At 41.8% G+C, this 27,228-nt stretch overlaps 1 protein-coding gene across 4 annotated transcripts; it reads right to left on the reverse strand.

Annotated features, from left to right (window-relative positions):
• LOC121539555 (putative Polycomb group protein ASXL2) lies at positions 1-27,143 on the reverse strand. 4 transcript variants are annotated; one of them, XM_041848137.2, is made up of 13 exons: positions 26,977-27,143; positions 24,863-24,945; positions 24,551-24,553; positions 23,995-24,103; positions 23,048-23,114; positions 20,834-20,952; positions 10,892-11,012; positions 6,799-6,858; positions 6,085-6,248; positions 5,681-5,777; positions 5,310-5,415; positions 2,486-3,467; positions 1-2,320 (listed from the first exon to the last, which is right to left on the reverse strand). In XM_041848137.2, exons 1-13 carry the CDS (start codon positions 27,031-27,033, stop codon positions 173-175), a joined length of 4,116 nt encoding a protein of 1,371 aa, XP_041704071.2. In that variant the 5' UTR covers positions 27,034-27,143; the 3' UTR covers positions 1-172. The 4 variants fall into 4 exon arrangements, with proteins under 4 accessions (XP_041704071.2, XP_041704069.2, XP_041704070.2 ...); XM_041848135.2 differs by having other exon boundaries at positions 23,048-23,195; XM_041848136.2 differs by lacking the exon at positions 24,551-24,553 and having other exon boundaries at positions 23,048-23,195.
• Positions 27,144-27,228: the final 85 nt, after the last annotated feature.

Consider the following 27,228-nt stretch of genomic DNA (forward strand, 5'->3'; position numbering starts at 1 on the left):
AACTATGTAGAATATTGGCCTGTTAGAAACTACAACTCCCTATTACATCACAGTTTGAGGCTTGATCTGATTTAACTGCACATCGAGCTCACAGAAATGGAATTCAAATAATTGAACCGACGAAAAATAACAGTTATTCTCTCAGCACTGCATTATGACATTATTATTAGTTTTATCGTACCACTAGACACGAGACACAGAGTTTCGAAGGGCCAATGCAATCGTCATGGCAGAAGGCCCCACACCCTTTACACATTATCATAGCTTTGAGTCGGCAGTAGCATTTAGACTGAACGTTCTCTATACCAGATCCCTCCATAAACCCCTGCTCTGGAGACCCCTCCCCCTGGCTGCTGTGGTCCAATGGGTGACCGGCAGGTATGGTGGTGACGGTCACTGAGAAAGACATGACACTGCCGGTGCCACTGCCACTGTCCCCACCACTACCTGACACAGAGGGGGAGGCGCTGGAAGCGGTGCCTGAAGCAGCAGCACTGTGGTGAGGTACAGACATGCTGATGGTGCCACCGTAGCAGGAACCCACCATGGATTCCTGATTATCGATTGGAGGTCTCTGGATTTGAAAGGCAGACGGACGCTGGTGAGTACTGGGGTGACTGGGGTCCATGGTCCCCACATGGGGAGATACAGATAAACGATATGGCTCGGAATGACCACCCTGTTTAGTATTGCAGAGTTCCGGGTGCCTCCTGTGCTGTGATTGTGATTGGGTGAAAGGGTTGGTTTCTTTGGCTCTTGCAGAAGTGCCACTGTCTCTATCTGTACCGGCTGAACTGTTGTCCTCCTGCTCCGGTAGACAGCCCCCCACTGATGGAGACTCAGACATTACTCTGGAGCAGTGTTGAAAGCCCAGAGCTTCATCCATTTTTGTGATTGAGAAGCCCTGCTCTTCCATCTTCACTCCAGCAGGGTTAGAATGAGAATGAGACTTATTCTCCACTGACTCCTCCCCTTCCCCCTCAATGTGCTCTCTCTTTAGATTGGTCAGTGGGGTCAGTGAGGTGTTAGCGGTGGTCAATGGGTGGGAGCGTTTACTGCTCTCTGAGCCTCGTCCGTACGTGGAGACATTGAGGAGGTAGTGCCCTGACATGGCAGGCCTGGACATCCTCTTCCGTCCAGGGAACCCTGCTGAGAACCGAAGACGGTCCACACACTCCTTCTGGTGCCCCAGATTACAAGCTCCGAACTGGGCAGGCTGAGCCCTGCCTGAGACCCCATATGGCTGGTTCTGGTGCTGCTGGGTGGCCCTCTGCATCAGAGTCTGGAGGATCTGTTCCTGGATGTCTTTGTTAGGTGTTTCCCTTGGATGGCGCTGGAGCTCTGCCAACATACCTGCTCTTGTTCCAGGTATGGTGGAAGTGGACTGGCCTATGGATCCTTGCTGTTCAGATCTACTGTAGTCCTCTACACCACCAGCGTGTAGGTATTGGCTCTGATTCTCACCACCGGCTGTCCCAGCAGTGCTGTGGGACTTTATCGTCCCTTTGTCATCATGGGAGGGTTTGGCCTGGGCCATCTGGACCTCTGCGTTGGCCAGCGGCTTGGGGAGGATCTGTTCCAGAGGAACCTCTTTCCCCTGGAGGAGAGAGGTGACCAGAGGGTTGTTGGCTGGGATGAAGTGGCTAGCCCTGGCTGCCATGGAGCCTCCAGATACACCAGATACATACTGGCTCTTCACACCACACACAGATGAGGTGTAGCTAGAGGTTGACTGGGGACCTGGTGGGTATGACGTATGTTGAATGTTCCCATGTTGAGGGCCCATCAGAGAACCTGGGTTCATAAGACTATCGGAGTAGCCTCTCTGTTGGTCATCAGTGAGAGACACTCTACCGGTGTTGGAGCTTCTTTGAGACAGGCTAAGGTCAAAGGGCACAGAGGAGCCTGATGATTGGACCAAACGGGAGTGGGCTGATGTGATGACTGCATCAGGTGATTGACAGGTAGATTGACCAGTGGTGCTACTTACTGGCAGCCTGGTGATTGACTGAGACTGGGTGGAGCTGTGGGTGGAGGAGGAGGGTCTGGAGTGGAGGGTCTGGGCTGAAGCTCTATGGGTTCTCTGCTCTACATTGCCTCCTCCTGGTCCCGGGCCTGGTACTGCACCTTTAGAGGAGGAGCTGGCTGCAGCAGCTGCTGCTGCACGCTGGGCCCGGGCTAGCTGAGCTTTAGCCTTGATGTCAGCCAGAGTGCGAGCACCAGTGCGTCCGGGGCTGGGGCCAGGGCTGAGGGGGAGAGGGGTTCTGGGGGACACCTGGGTTGGAGATGCAGGGACTGATAGGATTCGTGACACAGGAATCTGAAAAAGAAAGTGAACAAGAAAGAACTCAAGATGAACATGTGTGGGCCTTCCTGGTGGTAGGAGACACAGTTGGTCTAAATATATTTGTACCTGATGTTTTTATTCACCACAAATACATTTCAATATACAATATTTAATTGTAAAAATAATTACTATATTTACCTTAAGCGGAGGCACTCTCTGTGCTGTTGTTATGGTGGTTGCTGGAGAGGTTACCACGGATGTGATGCGGGCCCTCTTCTCTGGAGTCAGCTCTACTTCCTGTTCACTGGATGAGGACTTCCTTTTCAACGGCTCCGGGGATGGGGTGGTGGATATGGGGGTAGATACAGGGGTGGATACAGGAGTGGATACAGGGGTGGATACGGGGGTGGATACGGGGGTGGATACGGGGGTGGATACGGGGGTGGATACGGGGGTGACTGACACTGAGACTGAGGTGCCTCTCTCTGGTGCAACATCTACATCTTCCCTCCTCTCCCCACTGTGCTTGTCCAAGCCCAGAGGCTCTGGCTTTGGAAGGTCGGTCAGCAGTGACGATCTGAGCTTCTTCTGGGGGCAGACCTCTGGATGATTCTCCTGGGCAGGGGACTGTGGGACCTCAGGGGACTGGGGGGTCTCCGGCTGGGCCTCTTTCAACTCCTGTTCCTCTTCCTCCTTCTGCTTCTCCCCAAGTGGAGTAACCATTGAGGTTGAGTCCACCACATCTTGTCTCCTCACAACAGGTGCCTCCACTGCCATTATAGGCAGGGATAAACCTCTGCTACGAGTCCTGTGTCTGGGGTACTCAACCTCCAGTGTCTTCTGTACATTTTTCGGTAATAGAACTGGTGGGACAACGGGTGGGACTGGTACTGGTTCTTCCTGAACAGGCTCTGGTTCCGGTCTTGGCTTGGAAGGCTCTATGGGTTTAGATGGAGGTTCTATTGGTTTACATGTAGGGTTTATAGGCAGTGATGATGATCGGAGCCTCCTCTCTGAAAAACGAGTATGGCAGCTGTTCTCAGGGACCTTGGGATCTTGCAGTGCTTGGCCAGCAGGACTTGGCTGTGTTGGAGGAGACGACTGGGGTTTGGTGGCTGAGAGCTCCAGACTAAGACCAGACTCAAGCAACTCTTTGGATTCCTCTAAGCTGAGTCCAGAGCTGGATAGGAAGAGAAAGAGAAAGAGAAAGAGAAAGAGAAAGAGAAAGACAGAGAGAGAGAGAGAGAGAGAGAGAGAGAGAGAGAGAGAGAGAGAGAGAGAGAGAGAGAGAGAGAGAGAGAGAGAGAGAGAGAGAGAGAGAGAGAGAGAGAGAGAGAGAGATTTGATCCCCTGCTGATTTTGTACGTTTGCCCACTGACAAAGAAAGGATCAGTCTACAATTTTAATGGTAGGTTTATTTGAACAGTGAGAGACAGAATAACAACAAAAAAATCCAGAAAAACGCATGTCAAAAATGTTATAAATTGATTTGCATTTTAATGAGGGAAATAAGTATTTGACCCCTTCTCAATCAGAAAGATTTCTGGCTCCCAGGTGTCTTTTATACAGGTAACGAGCTGAGATTAGGAGCACACTCTTAAAGGGAGTGCTCCTAATCTCAGTGTGTTACCTGTATAAAAGACACCTGTCCACAGAAGCAATCAATCAATCAGATTCCAAACTCTCCACCATGGCCAAGACCAAAGAGCTCTCCAAGGATGTCAGGGACAAGATTGTAGACACAAGGCTGGAATGGGCTACAAGACCATCGCCAAGCAGCTTGGTGAGAAGGTGACAACAGTTGGTGCGATTATTCGCAAATGGAAGAAACACAAAATAACTGTCAATCTCCCTCGGCCTGGGGCTCCATGCAAGATCTCACCTCGTGGAGTTGCAATGATCAAGAGAACGGTGAGGAATCAGCCCAGAACTACACGGGAGGATCTTGCCAATGATCTCAAGGCAGCTGGGACCATAGTCACCAAGAAAACAATTGGTAACACACTACGCCGTGAAGGACTGAAATCCTACAGCGCCCGCAAGGTCCCCCTGCTCAAGAAAGCACATATACAGGCCCGTCTGAAGTTTGCCATTGAACATCTGAATGATTCAGAGGAGAACTGGGTGAAAGTGTTGTGGTCAGATGAGACCAAAATCGAGCTCTTTGGCATCAACTCAACTCGCCGTGTTTGGAGGAGGAGGAATGCTGCCTAAGACCCCAAGAACACCATCCCCACTGTCAAACATGGAGGTGGAAACATTATGCTTTGGGGTGTTTTTCTGCTAAGGGGACAGGACAACTTCACCGCATCAAAGGGACGATGGACGGGGACATGTACCATCAAATCTTGGGTGAGAACCTCCTTCCCTCAGCCAGGGCATTGAAAATGGGTCGTGGATGGGTATTCCAGCATGACAATGACCCAAAACACACAGCCAAGGCAACAAAGGAGTGGCTCAAGAAGAACCACATTAAGGTCCTGGAGTGGCCTAGCCAGTCTCCAGACCTTAATCCCATAGAAAATCTGTGGAGGGAGCTGAAGGTTCGAGTTGCCAAACGTCAGCCTCGAAACCTTAATGACTTGGAGAAGATCTGCAAAGAGGAGTGTGACAAAATCCCTCCTGAAATGTGTGCAAACCTGGTGGCCAACTACAACAAACGTCTGACCTCTGTGATTGCCAACAAGGGTTTTGCCACCAAGTACTAAGTCATGTTTTGTAGAGGGGTCAAATACTTATTTCCCTCATTAAAATGCAAATCAATTCATAACATTTTTGACATGCGTTCTTTTCTGGATTTTTTTGTTGTTATTCTGTCTCTCACTGTTCAAATAAACCTACTATTAAAATTATAGACTGATCATGTCTTTGTCAGTGGGCAAACGTACAAAATCAGCAGGGGATCAAATACTTTTTTCCCCCTCACTGTATGCAAGCAGAGCCTTGCAGGTAAAAAAATCTTGAATGACATAACAATAACTGCCTTGTATTTTAAAGATTCCAGCCCTGAAAAATGACTTACTTTTCACCATAGTAGCTCTCAAAGAAGCTTTCCTTCCAATGCTCCACCTTCTTCTCCTTCTCAATCTCCTGACGCATTCTAAGCTGCAACTCAGGAGTGAACTCACCTTGGTGGTGTGGAAAATATAAAAATTTAAAAAGGTTTATGAGACATTTAAAAAACGTGTTACTGGAAACATGAAAAAGATCATGTTTAATAAAAAGTTTTAAAAGGTGAGTAATAACACATTTCTTCCATGTTCTATTTTGAAGCAGAAGCACAGTAGCCTGGTCCAAGATTTGTTTGTGGCGTCTTGCCAATGGTAATTATCATGCCATTGACAATTGGCAAGACAGCACAAACAGATCCGGGACCAGGCTTGAAGCACTGACCTTCTGCCAGTCGTTCCTTCCAGGACTGAGCTGCTGATGTGAAAAACTCATTGTTCAAGGCAGAACTGGTGACCTTCAACAGACCATCCATACAGGCCTAGAGATACAGACAGAGATAACTTATGTACATCATCATCATCATCACAAGCTGCAGCATCATTATCACTATCATAATCATCATCTTTGTCAATGTGATAATCATTATCAGCATCATTTTCAATATCATCAACATCATCATCATCGTCATTATCATAATCAGTACATAAAGAGAGATGAGAGACTCACCATGCAATTATTTCCTGCAAATACCTTGTGGATGATTACAGAAATTAATCTCAAGTTGAGTCTCTTGGTTTTAAACCTCTTTCGCGCTAGAGACCTTATGGTGTCTAGTATAACCCCACCTGTTGGTCGACCTCAGGCAGTAGTGTGAGTAGCCTCTGTTGGCACTCTGTGGGCAGGACAGAGAAGGTGTGTTTGTTGATCAGGGCACGCAGGTTGGTGTTAACCAGGATAGAGTCTGGTGTCTCAACGTCTATCTCTGCACACTTGGTACGCTTCAGTTGCCCTGGAGACAACAACACAAGAGAAGATAAATCCACTATAAATCATACAAAAGAACAAGAAAGGATACAGAGACTTAGTCCCATCTGTTTGTGCTGTAGCCAACTCCTATGGTTGTTGTTATGTTTGGCATGTCAATGACCATGGGAGTTGGCAAGACAGCACAAACAGATCTGGGACCAGGCCAACAGAGACTGGCATGTACCGTATAAGCCTACTATATCTAAATGACAAAGATAGGCTGGATGAGTCTACTACAGAGGCGGCAGGTAGCCTAGCGGTTAAGAGCGTTGGGCCAGTGACTGAAAGGTCGCTGGTTCGAATCCTGGAGCCGACTGGGTGAAACATCTGCCGATGTGCCCTTAAGCATGGCACTTAACCCTAATTGCTCCAATAAGTCTGCGTCTGTTAAATGACTCAAATGTAGGATCTTGTCGTGGCAGTAACACGATATTGCCTCAGCAGTATTTAAATGGGCGATCATGCTGCTGCGGTATATGGATGCAAATTCTATTAAACTTCCATCTGGAATGTCTGAAATATGTAGTACTTACGTGCACTGAGTCGATTGGACCTCTGAGACATCTTCCTGGTACCAGAGGCAGGACAGGATTCTGTTTGGATGGAGAGTGAGGAACATTTGATTTGATTTAAACACAACTCAGCCACACAAGTGGATACACTGCATTTAAAAAAATTAGCACTGGATAAGAAAGCTATGACTACAGTGCTTTGTGTATAAAGGTAGAGACTAGTGTGAGATGATCATTGATCATCATCGATAGTGATTGTTAGTGTTTCCTGTAGGCTTCTACCTATGATATACAGTGCATTCGGAAAGTATTCAGACCCCTTGACTTTTTCCACATTTTACAGCCTTGAGTCTTCATGGGTATGACGCTACAAGCTTAGCACACCTGTATTTGGGGAGTTTCTCCCATTCTTCTCTGCAGATCCTCTCAAGCTCTGTCAGGTTCGATGGGGAGCGTCGCTGCACAGCTATTTTCAGGTTTCTCCAGAGATGTTCGATCAGGTTCAAGTCCAGGCTCTGGCTGGGCCACTCAAGGACATTTAGAGACTTGTCACGAAGCCACTCCTGCTTTTTCTTGGCTGTGTGCTTAGGGTCGCTGTCCTGTTGGAAGGTGAACCAGTCTGAGGTCCTGAGCGCTCTGGAGCAGGTTTTCATCAATGATCTCTCTGTACAGTCGTGGTCAAAAGTTTTGAGAATGACACAAATATTAATTTTCACAAAGTCTGCTGCCTCAGTTTTTATGATGGCAATTTGCATATACTCCAGAATGTCATGAAGAGTGATCAGATGAATTGCAATCAATTGCAAAGTCCCTCTTTGCCATGAAAATGAATTTAATCCCCCAAAAAACATTTCCACTGCATTTCAGCCCTGCCACAAAAGGACCAGCTGACATCATGTCAGTGATTCTTTCGTTAACACAGGTGAGAGCGTTGACGAGGATAAGGCTGGAGATCACTCTGTCATGCTGATTGAGTTAGAATAACAGACTGGAAGCTTTAAAAGGAGGGTAGTGCTTGAAATCATTGTTCTTCCTCTGTTAACCATGGTTACCTGCAAGGAAACACATGCCGTCATCATTGCTTTGCACAAAAAGTACTTCACAGGCAAGGATATTGCTGCTAGTAAGATTGCACCTAAATCAACCATTTATCGGATCATCAAGAACTTCAAGGAGAGAGGTTCAATTGTTGTGAAGAAGGCGTCAGGGCGCCCAAGAAAGTCCAGCAAGCGCAAGGACCGTCTCCTAAAGTTGATTCAGCTGCGGGATCGGGGCACCACCAGTGCAGAGCTTGCTCAGGAATGGCAGCAGGCAGGTGTGAGTGCATCTGCACGCACAGTGAGGCGAATACTTTTGGAGGATGGCCTGGTGTCAAGAAGGGCAGCGAGGAAGCCACTTCTCTCCAGGAAAAACATCAGGGACAGACTGATATTCTGCAAAAGGTACAGGGATTGGACTGCTGAGGACTGAGGTAAAGACATTTTCTCTGATGAATCCCCTTTCCGATTGTTTGGGGCATCCGGAAAAAAGCTTGTCCGGAGAAGACAAGGGGAGCGCTACCATCAGTCCTGTGTCATGCCAACAGTAAAGCATCCTGAGACCATTCATGTGTGGGGTTGCTTCTCAGCCAAGGGAGTGGGCTCACTCACAATTTTGCCTAAGAACACATCCATGAATAAAGAATGGTACCAACACATCCTCCGAGAGCAACTTCTCCCAACCATCCAAGAACAGTTTGGTGATGAACAATGCCTTTTCCAGCATGATGGAGCAACTTGCCATAAGGCAAAAGTGATAACTAAGTGGCTAGGGGAACAAAACATCGACATTTTGGGTCCATGGCCAGGAAACTCCCCAGACCTTAATCCCATTGAGAACTTGTGGTCGACCCTCAAGAGGCGGGTGGACAAACAAAAACCCACAAATTCTGACAAACTCCAAGCATTGATTATGCAAGAATGTGCTGCCATCAGTCAGGATGTGGCCCAGAAGTTAATTGACAGCATGCCAGGGCGGATTGCAGAGGTCTTGAAAAAGAATGGTCAACACTGCAAATATTGACTCTTTGCTTGTAATTATACTTCAGTATACCACAGTAACATCTGACAAAAATATCTAAAAACACTGAAGCAGCAAACTTTGTGAAGACCAATACTTCTGTCATTCCCAAAACGTTTGACCACGACTGTACTTTGCTACGTTCATCTTTCCCTCAATACTGACTAGTTTCCCATTCCCTGCCGCTGAAAAACATCCCAACAGCATGATGCTGCCACCACCATGCTTCACCGTAGGGATGGTGCCAGGTTTCCTCCAGATGTGACGCTTGGCATTCAGGCCAAAGAGTTCAATCTTGGTTTCATCAGACCAGAGAATCTTGTTTCTCATGGTCTGAGAGTCCTTTAGCTGCCTTTTGGCAAACTCCAAGTGGGCTGTCATGTGCCATTTACTGAGGAGTGGATTCTGTCTGTCCACTCTACTATAAAGGCCTGATTGGTGGAGTGCTGCAGAGATGGTTGTCCTTCTGGAAGGTTCACCCATCTCCACAGAGAAACTCTGGAGCTCTGTCAGAGTGACCATCAGGTTCTTGGTCACCTCCCCCGATTGCTCAGTTTGGCCAGGCGGCCAGCTCTGGGAAGAGTCTTGGTGGTTCCAAACTTCTTCCATTTAAGAATGATGGAGGCCACTGTGTTCTTGGGGACCTTAAATGATGCAGACATTTTTTGGTACCCTTCTCCAGATCTGTACCTCGACACAATCCTGTCTCGGAGCTCTACGGACAATTCCTTAGACCTCATGGCTTGGTGTTTGCTCTGACATGCACTGTCAACTGTGGGACCTTATATAGACAGGTGTGTGCCTTTCATATCATGTCCAATCAATTGAATTTACCACAGGTGGACTTCAATCAAGTTGTAAAAACATCTCAAGGATGATCAATGGAAATAGGATGCACCAGAGCTCAATTTCGAGTCTCATAGCAAAGGGTCTGAATACTTATCTAAATGTCATATTTCCATTTTATTTTTTTATACATTTGCAAAAATGTCTAAAAAACGTTTCACTTTATGGGGTATTGTGTGTAGATTGATGAGGAAATGTTTTATGTAATACATTTTAGAATAAGGCTGTAACGTAACAAAATGTGGAAAAAGTCAAGGGGTCTTACTTTCCGAATGCACTGTAGCTACAGTGAGCTCCAAAAGTATTGGAACAGTGACACATGTTTTGCTGTTTTGGCTCTGTACTCCAGCACTTTGGATTTGAAATGATACAATGACAATGGAGGATAAAGTGCAGACTGTCAGCTTTAATTTGAGGGTATTTTCATCCATATTGGGTAAACCGTTTAGAAATTACAGCACATTTTGTACATAGTCCCCTAATTTTATTGTCAATAAGAATATAACGTTTCTAAACAATTCTACATGAATGTGTATGCTACCATGATTACGGATAATCCTGAATGAATCGTGAATAATGATGCGTGAGAAAGTTAGAGGCATAAATATCATACCCTCCCAAAAATGATAACCTCCCCTGTTATTGTATTGGTGAGAGGTTAGCATGTCTTGTGGGTATCGTATTTGTGTCTAACATTGTCATTCATCATTATTCACGATTCAGTCAGGACTATCCGTAATCATCGTAGCATCCACATTAATGTAGAAGTGTTTAGAAACATATTCTATTCTTATTTACAATAAATGTAACTCCTAAATTACACAATACCATTTACCATTCATTTCTATTGGGCACAAAATAATCTGAAACACAACCAAAACAAAAGCTTGATGTAGTCCTTGCGTGCTAGGAATATGGGACCAAATACTTTAACTTTTTACTACTTTATTACACATAAGTGAATTTGTCCCAATACTTTTGGTCCCCTAAAATGGGGGGACTAAGTGCCGTAATCTCTAAACGGTTCACCCGATATGGATGAAAATACCCTCAAATTAAAGCTGACAGTCTGCACTTTAACCTCCATAGTCATTGTATCATTTCAAATCCAAAGTGCTGGAGTATAGACCCAAAACAACAACAACAACATTGCCACTGTCCTAATACTTTTGGAGCTCATATACTGTATATGTCTATGTCTGCCACCTACCGGTCTTAGTGGCAATGGTGTCAGCCATGTCCTTTACGTTCTTGATGAGCAGTCTCGGGCTGGAGGTGGTGGGCATGCCCCCCTGTCTCCGCTGGTTCCTCTGCTGCTGCTGCTTCAGGGCCTGTGGGACAGAGAAGAGGGAGAAGGAAAAGAGGAATAAAGAAAGGAACAGATTATTTACCAGTGCTGTCATAATTTTTGTAAAAAAAATGTGTTAACCTTTATTTAACTAGGCAAGTCGATTAAGAACAAATTCCAAAAAGAATTTAATGAAACTGGTTACAATTGATGGAGTCACGATTCATGATTCACCAAATGATATTTTGAAGGAGGAAACAAAGTACTTTAAGCATATGTTTTCGTTTCAGTCACCTCCGTCTCCTTTAACTGAAGCTAATTGTAGAGATTTTTTTTCTATTGATAATGTAAAATTAACAGCCATACAGAAAGACTCATGTGAAAGTGAAATTACATTGGAGGAACTTCTGGATGCAATTAAAGACTTTAAGTCTGGGAAAACTCCGGGGTTGGATGGCATACCAGTCGAGGTATACCAAACCTTTTTTGATATACTAAGAGGACCGTTATTAGCATGTTTTAACCACTCCTATGTAAATGGTAGATTATCTGACACTCAAGAAGAAGGTCTGATCTCATTATTACTGAAACAGGATACAAGTGGAAAAAATAAAGATCCAGTCCATTAAAAAAATTGGAGGCCCCTTACACTTCAGTGTTGTGATGCAAAAATTCTAGCAAAATGTATAGCGCATAGAAATAAAAAGGTATTGTTGGATATTATTCATTCTAATCAGACAGGTTTTTTACATGGAAGATACATTGGAGATAATATAAGGCAAGTATTGGAAACAATAGTACACTATGGAAAATCTGGGAAACCAGGCCTGCAATTCATAGCAGACTTCGAAAAGGCATTTGATAAAGTACAACTGGGGTTTATATATATAAATGCCTGGAGCATTTCAATTTTGGAGAATCTCTTATAAAATGGGTCAAAATCATGTATAGTAACCCTAGGTGTAAAATAGTAAATAATGGCTATTTCTCAGAAAGTTTTAAACTGTCAAGAGGAGTGAAACAAGGTTGTCCACTATCGGCATATCTATTTATTGTGGCCATCGAGATGTTAGCTATTAAAATCAGATCCAACAATAATATCAGGGGATTAGAAATCCAGTGCTTAAAAACAAAAGGTGTCATTGTACGCTGATGATTCATGTTTTCTTTTAAATCCACAACTAGAATCCCTCCACAGCCTCATAGAGGATCTAGATACATTTTCTAACCTCTCTGGATTACAACCAAATTATGACAAATGTACCATATTCCGTATTGGATCACTAAAAAATAAAAAATTTACATTACCATGTAGTTTACCAATAAAATGGTCTGATGGTGATGTGGATATACTCAGAATACATATCCCAAAGGAAATAAATGATCTCACTTCAATACATTTTAATAGAAAGTTAGCAAAAATAGATAAGATCTTGCTACCATGGAATGATGTCTTGCTACTGATGGTGATGTGGAAAAAACTCTTTAGTATTATCCCAGCTTACCTATTTGCTTATGATCTTGCCTACGCCTAGCGAACAGTTTTTTAAATTATATGAGAAAAAAATATTCCATTTTATTTGGAACGGCAAGCCAGACAAAATTAAACGGGCCTATTTATATAATGAATATGAATTCGGAGGACAGAAATTATTAAATATTAAAGCATTAGACCTATCACTAAAAGCTTGTCATACAAAAGTTATACTTAAATCCGAACTGGTTCGCCAGCAAATTAGTAAGATTGTCTCACCCAATGTTCAAGAATGGCCTTTTTCACTTTCAGTTATTTGAAAAGGAAATCATCTCCCAAATATCACTATTTCTAAAACAAGCCATAGAAAGTTGGTTGCAATTTCAATTTAATCCTCCAAAAACGACAGAACAAATAATGCAACAAATACTGTGGTTAAACTCAAATATACTAATTGACAAAAAATAAAAATAAATTTGACAAAATGTTTCAAAAAGGTATAATCTTCGTAAATGATATCATCGGTAGGACTGGTGGAGTTATGTCGCACATGCAGCTAACAAAAACATATGGAAATGTCTGCTCTACCCAAAATTACAACCAAATAATTGCAGCCTTAACGCAAAAATGGAAGAGGAAAGTGGAAGGGGGAGAAAGTAAGGAACTTGTCTGTAGGCCTTGCATTAAAGAACATACAGTGAGGGAAAAAAGTATTTGATCCCCTACTGATTTTGTACGTTTGCCCACTAACAAAGACATGATCAGTCTATAATTTTAATGGTAGGTGTATTTGAACAGTGAGACAGAATAACAACAAAAAATTGCAGAAAAGCGCATGTCAAAAATGTTATAAATTGATTTGCGTTTTAATGAGGGAAATAAGTATTTGACCCCTCTGCAAAACATGACTTAGTACCTGGTGGCAAAACCCTTGTTGTCAATCACAGAGGTCAGACGTTTCTTGTAGTTGGCCACCAGGTTTGCACACATCTCAGGAGGGATTCTGTTCCACTCCTCTTTGCAGATCTTCTCAAAGTCATTAAGGTTTTGAGGCTGATGTTTGGCAACTCGAACCATCAGCTCCCTCCACAGATTTTCTATGGGATTAAGTTCTGGAGACTGGCTAGGCCACTCCAGGACCTTAATGTGGTTCTTCTTGAGCCACTCCTTTGTTGCCTTGGCCGTGTGTTTTGGGTCATTGTCATGCTGGAATACCCATCCACGACCCATTTTCAATGCCCTGGCTGAGGAAAGACGGTTCTCATCCAAGATTTGACGGTACATGGCCCGTCCATCGTCCCTTTGATGCGATGAAGTTGTCCTGTCCCCTTAGCAGAAAAACACCCCCAAAGCATAATGTTTCCACCTCCATGTTTGACGGTGGGGATGGTTTTCGTGGGGTCATAGGCAGCATTCCTCCTCCAAACACGGTGAGTTGAGCTGATGCCAAAGAGCTCGATTTTAGTCTCATCTGACCACAACACTTTCACCCAGTACTCCTCTGAATCATTCAGATGTTCATTGGCAAACTTCAGACGGCCTTGTATATGTGCTTTCTTGAGCAGGGGGACCTTGCGGGCGCTGCAGGATTTCAGTCCTTCACGGCGTAGTGTGTTACCAATTGTTTTCTTGGTGACTATGGTCCCAGCTGCCTTGAGATCATTGACAAGATCCTCCCGTGTAGTTCTGGGCTGATTCCTCACCGTTCTCATGATCATTGCAACTCCACGAGGTGAGATCTTGCATGGAGCCCCAGGCCGAGGGAGATTGACAGTTATTTTGTGTTTCTTCCATTTGCGAATAATCACACCAACTGTTGTCACCTTCTCACCAAGCTGCTTGACGATGGTCTTGTAGCTCATTCCAGCCTTGTGTAGGTCTACACAAGGTTCTTCTGTGGACAGGTGTCTTTTATACAGGTAACAAGCTGAGATTAGGAGCACTCCCTTTAAGAGTGTGCTCCTAATCTCAGCTCGCTACCTGTATAAAAGACACCTGGGAGCAAAACATCTTTCTGATTGAGAGGGGGTCAAATACTTATTTCCCTCATTCAAATGCAAATCAATTTATAACATTTTTGACATGCGTTTTTCTGGATTTTTTTGTTGTTGTTCTGTCTCTCACTGTTCAAATAAACCTACCATTAAAATTATAGACTGATCATTTCTTTGTCAGTGGGCAAACGTTCAAAATCAGCAGGGGATCAAATACTTTTTTCCCCTCACTGTAATTGGTTAAGGAAAACTGTGATAAATAAAAAAGTATACCAGTTTCATTTAAGGATAAAAGGATTGACAGCCGTCCCATATAGATTGCAAAATAGTTGGGAAGAGATTTTTGACGTACCGATCCCATGGCATAGTGTTTATGAACTGATACGCAAAACGACACCGGATTCAAAACTTAGAATCTTTCAATTTAAATTATTATATAAAATTATTGCTACCAATAGAATGTTATTTATATGGGGGATACAATCTTCCCAGCTCTGCAGATTTTGCTGCGAAGAGACAGAATCATTAGATCATTTGTTTTGGTACTGTCCATTTGTAGCTTGTTTTTGGACACAGGTCCAGGAATGGCTAAAGGATTGCAATATTTACCTGGAGCTAACCTTGCAGATAGCATTACTGGGTGATCTGAAAAGTCATAGTCAATCGATCAATAATATAATAATACTTTTAGCAAAGATGTTTATTTTCAATTCACAATCTGTAGAAACAATGAGAATAGAAAGGTTCAGAACTTTTGTAAAACATCACAGTACAGTTGAAAAATATATGGCAAATAGAAATCCTATATGGATGGTGTTAAGAGATAGATGGGTGGTGTTGAATGGAGTTGAAGGATGGGACTAATAACAACTAACAACAAATAATAACAAGATAACTAATAATGTAAGCATACTGTGTCCATAATAAGTATATAGGTTGTAGGTTGGGAGCTTTTGTGAAAGAGCACAGTTAGAAAGATATGGCATATAGAAGCAAACCGGATGGACATCATGAAAATGATCGGAGAGGTTGAGAGTAGAAGTAGTTCAGGAGAAAAAACTAACAAAATATAATTATTGTAAAATTGACTGTGTCCATAAAATGTAGATAGTAAGTATAAGCTGGAAGTAGAGGCCTAAGCATTGTTGTTCACTAGTTTACTCCAAGTAGGGAAAGGGTGGTGGGGTTGGAATGTAATAAAGGGGTTATTATTTTTTTTTTTTAAGGATATGTATGTGTGTATGTCTGTATGTATGTATGTGTGTATATGTGTATATATAAAACATGGGGGATTGGAAGTGATGCAGACAATTACATTGATGGAAGTTACAATCTATCTGTAATATTAAGCTGATCTACCCCGGCCAAACCCGGACGACGCTGGGCCAATTGTGCGCCGCCCTATGGGACTCCCAATCACAGCCAGATTGTGATACTGCCTGGAATCGAACCAGGGTCTGTAGTGATGCCTCTGGCACTGAGATGCAGTGCCTTAGACCGCTGCGCCACTCGGGAGCCCATTAAGTCTTAGACTGACCCTCTACGTGGCTATTTGAAATGTTTTACCAAATGTCTAGTATATATATATTATGTGATTTAGTCTAGAATCAACACCACTATCAATATAAAAAACTTAATCGAATTGTCTAACAACCTTACAATCTAACAGGCAAGTGAAACACTCAACTAGGAAATAAGTGGCATTAGCCTACATTTTCACTTGATTATTTTTATTTCCCTATAAATACTTTTCAATATACAGTACATAACAGTTACAGATGGAAAATACACCTACTGTCTACTCTACTCTGTGTGCCTCACCTTGCAGCCAGATCTTTATCTGAATAGGGTTTATTTCTGCCTAATAAACCCATAAAAAAACTGTTCTTACACACACAGCTGAAAATTCCACAGCAGGGCAGCTGGAATTAATGATGATCTGTGCGATCAACTAAAATCGAATTAATACGGAGCACAAAAGGCTAAGTCTACGTCCTAAATGGCACCCTATTCCCTATATCAGGAATGGGCAACCTTGATGGGGTGGGGGTCACTGCGGCCGCAGTGGTTCGCAGGTCTGCATAGCCAAATCCATACCAAAACATGCAGTCAGAGCCGGCCCTAGCCTTTTGGGGCCCTAAGTTACATTTTGTCAGTAGACAAAAAAGAAATCACTAAAAATAGAAAAAGCCCCCAAATGGAATATTAGACACTGTTAAAACATTCGCGAGGAGAAAGCAGCTGGAATGGACGGCTTTCGTATAGAATTTTATTTAACATTTTCTGACAAAGTAGTGCCTCTATTTACACAAATGATAACACACGTCACTCAATTCAGTGCTTCCTAGTTCCATGTATCTAACAGTTACTTCAGTTATATTAAAACCAGGAAAAGAGTCCCCTGCAGACTACAGACCCATAAGTTAAATAAATTGGGACAAAGTCTACTAAAGTGTGACTTTGTCCTCGTGTTTCTTGGCTATTTGCATCGTTTTGTTCACACACTAGGTTGTTGTTCAGTGTTAGTTGAGCTTGCTGGTACTAGCAAATGGATGTCAGAGAATCTAATCTGCAACTGAATATTTTTGTCTCACCCAAGTGACTCAAATATTTGAAGGTACATTGCGCTTTATTGAGCATGGAACACCCCAAAAACCTTTTATTCATTAACTTTTATTCATTTCTTAGTCATTTCTTATCATAAAAACACGCTTTTGTGAAACTTTCCTGATGATGTATAAAACACCAAATGCCAGAATAAGGGTAAATGGTACATTATCGTGCTCTTTTGACCTACTAATGGGGACAAGACACCTTTAATATTCATTTTAAGTATGGAACCGTTAGCCGAAAATATAAGAAACAATCAGAAAATACAAGGTCTACAGATCGATAAGGAAGAACACAAAATAGCAACGTATGCAGACGACGTGATTCTCTACTTAATAAACATACCTCAGTCAGTTCCTGTCACTATGGATGAAATAAAACAATACAGTGCCGTATCTGGGTACAGACTAAATACAGGGAAATAAGAAGCAATGACGGTAGGTCAACCAATATCCCAAGACATCAAAACTACGTTTAAACTTAAATGGGATCAAAATAAACTGAAATACTTAGGGATTACTATCCCCCCAAGATCTGATGAAACTACATCAGTATAACTTTGGTACACTGGAAAACCAGCTTAAACAAGACCTACAAAAGGTGGAAATTAGTAGCCTACCTTTAACAAAAACAGAAAGATTTGAAACTATTAAAATGAATGTCCTCCCAAGATTTTTGTTCACCAATAACTATTAAACAGTGGGACAAACTCCTGAGTAAATGTATCTGGGGTTGGAAGAAAAGCCTGTGTCAAACTTAACACAATCAAACAACGTAAACAAGCAAGGGGACTAGCACTACCAAACCTAATTAATTATAACCTGGCCGCCCAACTAAAATGAATTATTGTATGGATGAACCCAGCATCAACAGCTAAATGGAGACAGATGGAAAAAACAATAAGTATAACTATATTTATGAAGACAATCAATAAACACACTAGGAAGATAGAAAATACCTTTATAAATAACACCATAAAGGTCTGGACAAAAGTTCCCCAAAACAAAATGCATCCAAACAGACCTGATCTACAGTATCTAGAAACACGTCCAAGACAACCAACAATCTACTCTGGAGGAAATACTCTTGGAAAATTCAGTCAAGGTTTTTCATAACTCCTATAATACAATCAAAGTACAACCGTGACATCACACCAAGTTGCTGGGTAACCGTGGGGAGAGCAGGGCTAACCACACCCATACTCCTGCCCAGTCCTCAATAATTTCTGGACCAAAGTATACAAAGTATTGCATGATATGTTTGAACGCTCACTTTCTCTAAATCCAGAACACATACTCCTGGGGAGAACCCCTCATGCACTGGTCCTCGATTCTGATAAGTACCTCTTCAGAATTCTGAGAATAACAGCACTTAAACAGATTACTAGAAACTGGCTTAACCTCTACGGGATCGGTGTCCCGTATACGGGACTGTTGAGCTAACGTGCGCTAATGTGATTAGCATGACTGTTGTAAGTAACAGCAAACTTTCCAGGACATAGACATGTCTTATATGGGCAGAAAGCTTAAATTCTTGTTAATCTAACTGCACTGTCCAATTTACAGTAGCTATTACAGTGAAGAAATATCATGCTATTGTTTGAGGAGAGTGCACAACAACAAAAAACGTATCACGGCAACTGGTTTGATACATTCACCTCTGAAGGTAAATAATGTACTTACATTCAGTAATCTTGCTCTGATTTGTCATCCCAAGGGTCCCAGAGATAAAATGTAGCATAGTTTTGTTTGATAAAAAATATTTTCATATTCAAATGTAGGAACTGGGTTCTACAGTTTGAACCCCTGCTGTCTCTGGCTCCACACCCACCCTGCCCGGCCATCTAGATGTGTGAAAGTTAGTGTATAAGCTAATGATCCATCATGTATGACATTCCTGGGAGTGTGTAAACTTACATTTTGTATTACCATATCATTTTTGTATGTTCTCTATAGTTATGTACTTGAAAATGTATCAATTGACCAATTCGGCACATTTGGGCAGACTTGATACAAAATAGTCCAGTATTTAGTCCAGTATTGCAATGCTTCTCTGGATCAATCTGAAACTTTGCACACACAATGCTGCCATCTAGTGGCCAAAATCAAAATTGTGCCTAAACTGCAATATTATATTGTGGCCTTTCTCTTGCATTTCAAAGATAAAAAATAAAAATAATAAGATATATATATATATATATATATATCATGTTTTTTTGGTTTGTATTATCTTTTACCAGATCTAATGTGTTATATTTTCCTACATTAATTTCACATTTCCACAAAGTACATGTTTTTAAAATGTGTCGGTGGTCACGTGTGTGTGTGTGCCGTGGATACGTGTGAATGGGTGCATGTATGTGAGTGTAGAAGTGCAAGCGTGTGTATGCATGAGTGGGTGCGTGTCTGTGTGTGTGTGTGGGAGAGAAGGAGAGAGGGAGAGTGTGCGTGTCTGTGCATGTGTGTGTCATGCACGCAAAGACGGTGCAAACGCAATGCAGATAGGAAAGCCAGGATGCCAACCCCACGAATATGAGATTTAACCAACAAAAAACAACCACATAAATGAAAACAATAACACTTCAGAAAGATGTCCACTGCCCAAGCCAACGCCAAACAAATGATACCTTGCTTTTAATGTTTAATTGTATTTATTATTAGTATTATTTTTGTATTATTATTTTTCTTAGAGTCAACAATGACTTAATAATTATATTGCCTTACGGAATGCTAAATGTTGGCCTGTTTAGGTTAATTATTCTCTAATAATATGTGTACGCTAGGGCGTCGTGGAACACACTTTCCACCTCATTCATTACTTTCCATAGAACGCATAGCCCCTCGTTGATTATACCTTCCATATATTTTGTTGTGATCTAAAACCAATAAATACAAATTAATTTTTTTAAACAAGCTTCCCCAAATACTTTCATTCTGCTCCTACATTTCTTTGTGTGCTCCTAAATGTGCTCCTAAATGTGCTCCTTGTAAAACAATTCAGCGTTGAGCCCTGAATTTCCACTTCTCATGTAATGTAGCGTATAGTGGTAACGATGAGTCAAATATTATTGTTTCTGGCACATTCATTTATTTTCTTTTGGGTGTTTCATATAATCAGCCATTTTTTATTTATTTTTCAAGATAATGTGTGCAGTGGACCATTTTTCTGTTTAAAGAAAATACATAATTTAAAGAACAAACATTATTGTGGCAATTCAGATCATGCAGTAAAACTGTTAAAAAAAACTTTGATCTCAAGAGAAGACAGGTTAAATGTTAAAAAAGGTTTAATGTTATTTTACTTAGGAGATGGTGCTGATCAAAGCGGCCTAGGCCTAGACAATATCCCAAACAACTACTAATACACTGAATTCATACATTCTCAGTAATGTAAATTGTAGTCATGTCCAATACCACAACTCATTTTTCCAATCTGGGAGGTAAATTTGATAAAGAATTCAATAATTTAGCTGTGTATTTCAGATGGAATCAAGGCATTAGAATGTACCAGAGGCCACCAAAATATAGGTCATTCTGCAAAAAAAAAATTATGTTGGGGGAGGCCCGCATAGCTAATTTTTCTATTTGTCTGGCTACTCCAGGTACTTGTGGAAAACACTGAGGGCGCATCACAGAGACACTGTCAGGCATGTCATGAGGCACCAGGTCAGCAGCAGTACTTTATTTAACATTTACTTACCCAGGTTAGTCTTGTTGAGAAAAGAGAGAACTGGTCTCTATTAACCAGTGAAAACAAGACCGATGGAGAATTAGCCCAGTAGCCTACCTGTTTGAGGGCCTTCTTGCTGTGTTTCTGTGAGGGAGAGATGAGCTTGCTACTGGGGACAGAGGGAGATGAACAACGTGGCTGAGGAGACGACGGATCAGACGGCAGCTTGGAGGGCCCTGGGAAGGAAACAGAACACAGCACAACTTAGACACACAGTCAATAACACATTATTATGCTTAACAACAACAACAATCCCCAATGTTCACATCCAAAACACTGATAACATTAACATAAATACACAAGTTGTATGCTGATATGAGTGTTTCAGTTCATTTTTAAGATGGATATACCAAAGTAGATATGTTTTGTTTTGCACTCATACAAATCTGTTGCATCTAAAAGATTGCTGAAAACATCCACAAAAAGTAGGACTGGATGTGCATTGCATTTTTGAAAATCGAAGAATCTTTGACTTTCCAACCGCCAAAAAAACTGTTAGTAGCAAGATTATTTAAAACAACTTTTGTAATGGTTATTTCCTGTTTTTTTTTTACAAGGCTTGTATCTTCATTTCTCACTCACCGTAGCTGTTATCCCTTGACTGTGTTTTTGGTTCTTTTGATAGCATTTGCTTTGATGGAGCTTTTTTGCATTGATATTAAGAACAATAAAAATTGAAAACAAAAAAGAAAATATTATATCCCCGTGCTCAGACGATACGCTGTTACTTTACTTCAACGGCTCCTTAACTCGTTCATATGTGTATATGAGGAAGTGGTCACAGATCCGACTCAAAAAAAAAAAAAAGAATTTCCTGTTATAACCGTTGCTTAAAATGTTTAAGGGACAAAGAGAAATAATGACAGAAATGGCCTAAACGTAATCTCCTTCTAAAGTGTTACTAAGATGGGCAACAGTCTGCTGTATAGTATTTATCACAAGATGTACAGCTGCATACTCAATAGTGAAAATGGAAACACCACAATAACGCAGCGCATGAGTGGGAGCGGCACCTAAATATAAAGAGTCATGGTCGGCACCCAAATGAGCATCAGCACCTACAGGGCATTTGGAAAGTATTCAGACCCCTTGACTTTTTCCACATTTTGTTACGTTACAGGCTTATTCTAGAATGGATTAAATTATTATTTTTACTCTTCAATATATGCACAATACCCCATAATGACAAAGCAAAAACTGTTTTTTTGAATTTTTTGCAAATGTATTACAAATTAAAAACAGAAATACCTTATTTAAGTATTCAGACCCTTTGCTCCTCAGTAAAAGGCACATGACAGCCTGCTTGGAGTTTGCCAAAAGGCACCTAAAGGACTCTCAGACCATGAGAAACAAGATTCTCTGGTCTGATTAAACCAATATTGAACTCTTTGGCCTGAATGCCAAGTGTCACGTCTGGAGGAAACCTGGCACCATCCCTACGGTGAAGCCTGGTGGTGGCAGCATCATGTTGTGGGGAGGTTTTTCAGCAGCAGGGACTGGGAGACTAGTCAGGATCGAGGGAAAGATGAACGGAGCGAAGTACAGAGAGACCCTTGATGAAAACCTGCTCCAGAGCACTCAGGACCTCAGACTGGGGTGAAGGTTCACCATCCAACAGGACAACGACCCTAAGCACCCAGCCAAGACAACGCAGGAGTGGCTTCGGGACAAGTCTCTGAATGTCCTTGAGTGGCCCAGCCAGAGCCCGGATCTAACATCTCTGGAGGGACCTGAAAATGGCTGTGCAGCGACACTCCCCATCCAACCTGACAGAGCAGAGAAGAATGGGAGAAACTCCCCAAATACAGGTGTGCCAAGCTTGTAGTGTCATACCCAAGAAGACTTGAGGCTGTAATCGCTGCCAAAGGTGCTTCAACAAAGTACTGAGTAAAGGGTATGAATACTTATGTAAATTTGATATTTCCAGTTTTTATTTGTAATAAATTAGCACCAAAAAAAATTCTATAACGGTTTTTGCTTTGTCATTATGGGGAATTGTGTGTAGATTGATGAAGGAAAAAAACAATTTAATCAATTTTTGAATAACGCTGTAACGTAACAAAATGTGGAAAAAGTCAAGGGGTCTGAATACTTTCCGAATGCACTGTATTTCAGTCAATTTCAAGTACTGCAATAATATAGCCTAATCATGGAAAAAGGTGAAGCTAATAAATATATTGTGAAATATACAGTATCCCACCTCTCTTCCTCCCTATTTCCTAATCAAAAAAGAGAGTGATGTTATAAATATATTGTGAAGTAGTAGCATACCTCTCCTCCTCCACTGTCCCCTCATGCCCTCCTGGTTGTTAGTGTAGTTGTTGTTCTCTGTGCTTCCCTGGGAATCAGACAGATTATCACTATCGTCCTCCTCGGACCCCTCCTCAGACAGCTCCTTCACCACGTCCCCAATGTCCTTCTACTCACAGACACACAACATACATATACGTTATACACAAATATATTAATACAGCACATTATACACAAAAACATTATGAACACCTGCTCTTTCCATGACACAGACTGACCAGGTGAATCCAGGTGAAAGCTATGATCCCTTATTGATGTCACTTGTTAAATCCACTTCAAATCATTGTAGATGAAGGGGAGGAGACAGGTTAAAGAAGGATTTTAAAGCCTTGAGACATAGATTGTGTATGTGTGCCATTCAGAGGGTGAATGAGCAAGACAAAATATTTAAGTGCCTTTAAACGGGGTATGGTTGTAGGTGCCAGGCGCACCGGTTTGTGTGAAGCTGCTGGCAAGCTCATTTTGTGTATCAAGAATGGTCCACCACCCAAAACGACTGTGAGCTGTTCTGAGGGAAAAAGGGGGAGCAACTCAATATTAGGAAGTTGTTCTTACTGTTTTGTCCACTCAGTGTACACATATTATATAACATACACACCACAATAAGATATTATATACACACCCCCATAACACGGACTGCTTTGAATGACTCCTAACATTCAGAGCAATTAATAATGATTCATGTGAATTTCCAATTGTTTGACAAGCTCGCTGTGTGAGTCATAACGTTGCTCTACTTTTCATTCTCCTTCCAAAGAGAAGCAGTGTCATCATAAATGCTTTTAACAGCATAATTATTGACAATGTGGCGCTGACTATTAGTAAAAAATGGCATGTCAATCTCACATAGAGATATGTCGGCACTTATTGGTTCTGACGCTTTAGATTTATAGAAATTTGAAACTGACCTTCAGTGTGTAGACCCCCATTCGTCCAGGTACTTTGTAGAACATTCCTTCTTCACCGCGAGAGTTGGTGTGGAGCATAGCATTGAGACAGGCCAGCGGAGAAGTACCACTAGATAACAGGAGAAGAGGAAAGCACAGCCAGTTACACCTAATGAAGCAGACAGCTGACTGGCCACTACAGAGCCGACTTTAACTGTACTGTGCTGGCTCTGACATTTCCTTTTCACATTGTCCTTTCCAGCATAGTTTCAGCAACTATGGTGGATGTGTAACCAGGCCAAGCTGGCCAACCCAGTACAGCTCAGCCTGGCCCGGTTTGGCCCTATAGTGTGAATCAGGCGCCAGTGTACTGTATTCAGAGTATAACAGATTCAGCTGAAATTATTAGGCTGTGCTGCCTGAAATAACAATACCTGACATGGAAGAACATGTTGTTAATCACATGTTGTAACTTGTTGTTACAAGTACAAGTTGTTAATAACATGCAACAGGAAAAACAAACAACATTTTAGTGAGTTTGTTAAGGGAGGGAGGGGCAAAACTAGCTTTGTCTTACCTTCTGGATGACAAGAGTGAAAAAATTAAACAAGAAAGAAAGGAAATCATTAGAATGATGTGAACGTAATAATTACCAAGAAGAAGAAAATAAAAAGGGAAAGGACATTAGCAATCAATCAAACAAGAAGAAATGATGCGTTGCTATTCATAAACAAAACTAGGCCTAGTGTGCTGATCTTGTGTATCAAAAATGAAGTCAAAACTGTGATGGGGACTAACAGAGGACACCTAAAGGAACCTTAAAAAGGGTCTAAAAAGGGACCTTTTCTTTGAGAACACACAGAAGACATATGAGAGACTGTTCATTTACCTAATCTCTTTCAGTCTCTCCCTCTGGATCACCTGTAAGATCTCTTTGTGGCTCATGGGTGTGTTGGGGTACTTTTCTAATACCTGAAAGAATACAGCACAAACTCTGTCAATGGATTGCAGTGTAATAATGTGTAATACATACCTAAAACCACTTGAGTATGTAAAACAACCTCTAGCCTAAAGATAATAACATACGTCAACCTGTCCTAGACTAGTATTCACATTGCTTATGGTGTTACTACACATTATAAACCCACGATTCTATAGTTGGGCCTAGTGGTATGAAATTAGGGCCTAGTGGTATGAAATTAGCATGTCATGTAGCAATTGAGCAAGCTTCTACTGAGGTGTTCTATAGTTCTGTGCTGTCATGTCATAGCTCTGACTTTGAGAAGGAGTACTGATTTAGGATTAGTGTTGCCTTTTAGATCACAATGAATAAAATTACATAGACAGGGAGGACCTGATACTAGATCAGCACTCCTACGCATACGGCCCCTGAGATTTTAGCACATTACATTCATTAGTGGTGTGGTTTGTTTACACATGAAGTCAACCTCTGTTCTGTCAACAACTCCTGCCCAATGATTTAGTGCATGCTTTTGCCCATTGTCAAGAGAATATATTACTTGCTGGGAATAAAACAGACCTCAATGGCCTCACCAAAGCATGATTCACTTCCTTTGTGTACGTGTAAGAAGAGAAAGTCTGAGCAAGATCACCACCATAATAGCTGATGTAGCTAGCCAAAATTATAGCCATGATGACATGTCACCACAGATAGAACAATGAGACAGATATTTCACCTAATGTATAAAATGTGAAGCTTCTGCTTGGCGTTTCCACTTACTACCAAATTTGGTAGTGAGAGGAAACCCAGTGGCCAGCAGTGGGAGCAGATGGAAGGAGATGGATTTTGGCCGACATTTTTCAAATTATCTCATCGATGAAAGATTTAGTCTCAATACAGTTTCCAGTTCCCAAAACTAGAATCTGTTTTGAACTGAGTCGACTAAGTTTTGTAGACCTTACCCTTTGCCAAAGTTGTAAAAAATCGCGTTCTTTAGGAGTGCAAAGGCGAATTGAGTTATTGCACACGCGCACTTCACAGAGTAGGCGTTCCCTAACGGAAATATGCAGATACTTGCTAAAACAGGCAAATAAGATCTCGCTAGCTCGTGCTTAGCTCTGATTCCTTGCTTGTTCTGCCCACTATGACTAATTTGTTCCCATCGGAAACGACAGGCTGTGGTCTATCTTGGTTTAGTTATAAAAATCTTTGATATCACAAAGGTTTTCATATGAATAGTAGGCGAACTGTCAGCTGTCAACTAACTACTGTTAGCTAGCTAGCTATGTTAGTGTGTCTTGTTTACACAATGTAGCTAATCAAAACTAGTAACAGTAATGATTTGCTAATACATGTAGCTATAGGTCGCTAAGCATTTTAATATTACTGAATGGCCAATACAGTGACCAGGTAGCTAAAGCAACTTTATAAATAGTTTATAAACACTACTGATGTAGCTACTAGTTAGCAATAAGTAGTTAGCTAGCTAGTTAGCAAGCTGGCTACTACTACCATGCTAGCTGTCGTTCATTGGTCATTAGCTAGCGTTATAGCTTATGTCCATCGACATAGGGCGATTAGAGCTAGGCTGGAGAACTAGACACTTGACAACGGCTATGTTTCAATGTATTTTATTAGTTCAGAACAAGCTGTCAAACTGAATTTTTGAGCTAGCATAGTTTGCTAACTGGCTAGCTACGCTCGCGCAACACTTCGGTGTTTACTTTACAGCGAAACACAGACATGTAATGCTCCACGTCTGCGGTCCAAACAATAATTCTGTAAATTTCCCATCTACAACTTCAGCAACTAAAGCAAACTACATGGAGACATTGATATAGTTATTTGCTGTAAATGAATCCACAAGACTGTCAAGACAATCTTGATGGACTTCCAGTGCTTAGCTAGCCGAAAAGCAGGCCTTGCGTTGCATACGCAACATTTCGTCTACACCAGCGGGTCATGAACTCATAAACAGTTGTACAAGTGGGAGCGAAGGGAAAACAAGCACAACAAACGTTGAACAGAACGACAGTAAATACCGTTTTAGCAGCCTCTGCCCATGTCCTCCCCTTCTTTTTCTTCTGTCTCTCCCTCATCGCTGCGGTCTTGCGCTGATTAGTGTTGAATTTGACAGTGTGTTGAAATGTTGCTTTAGTTACCGCGCAAGACCCGCTGCTTCTGCCATATTGGGCTTTTACTGCTTTACTGTAAGGAGTGTGTCATGTGACATTGAGAGAGACGTAATCTTACTGTACAAATGACAGCTGTCACTGGCAAACACTGGAGTATTG

The sequence above is a fragment of the Coregonus clupeaformis genome, chromosome 25 (assembly GCF_020615455.1).
Source record: "Coregonus clupeaformis isolate EN_2021a chromosome 25, ASM2061545v1, whole genome shotgun sequence".
Classification (NCBI taxonomy): Eukaryota; Metazoa; Chordata; class Actinopteri; order Salmoniformes; family Salmonidae; genus Coregonus; species Coregonus clupeaformis.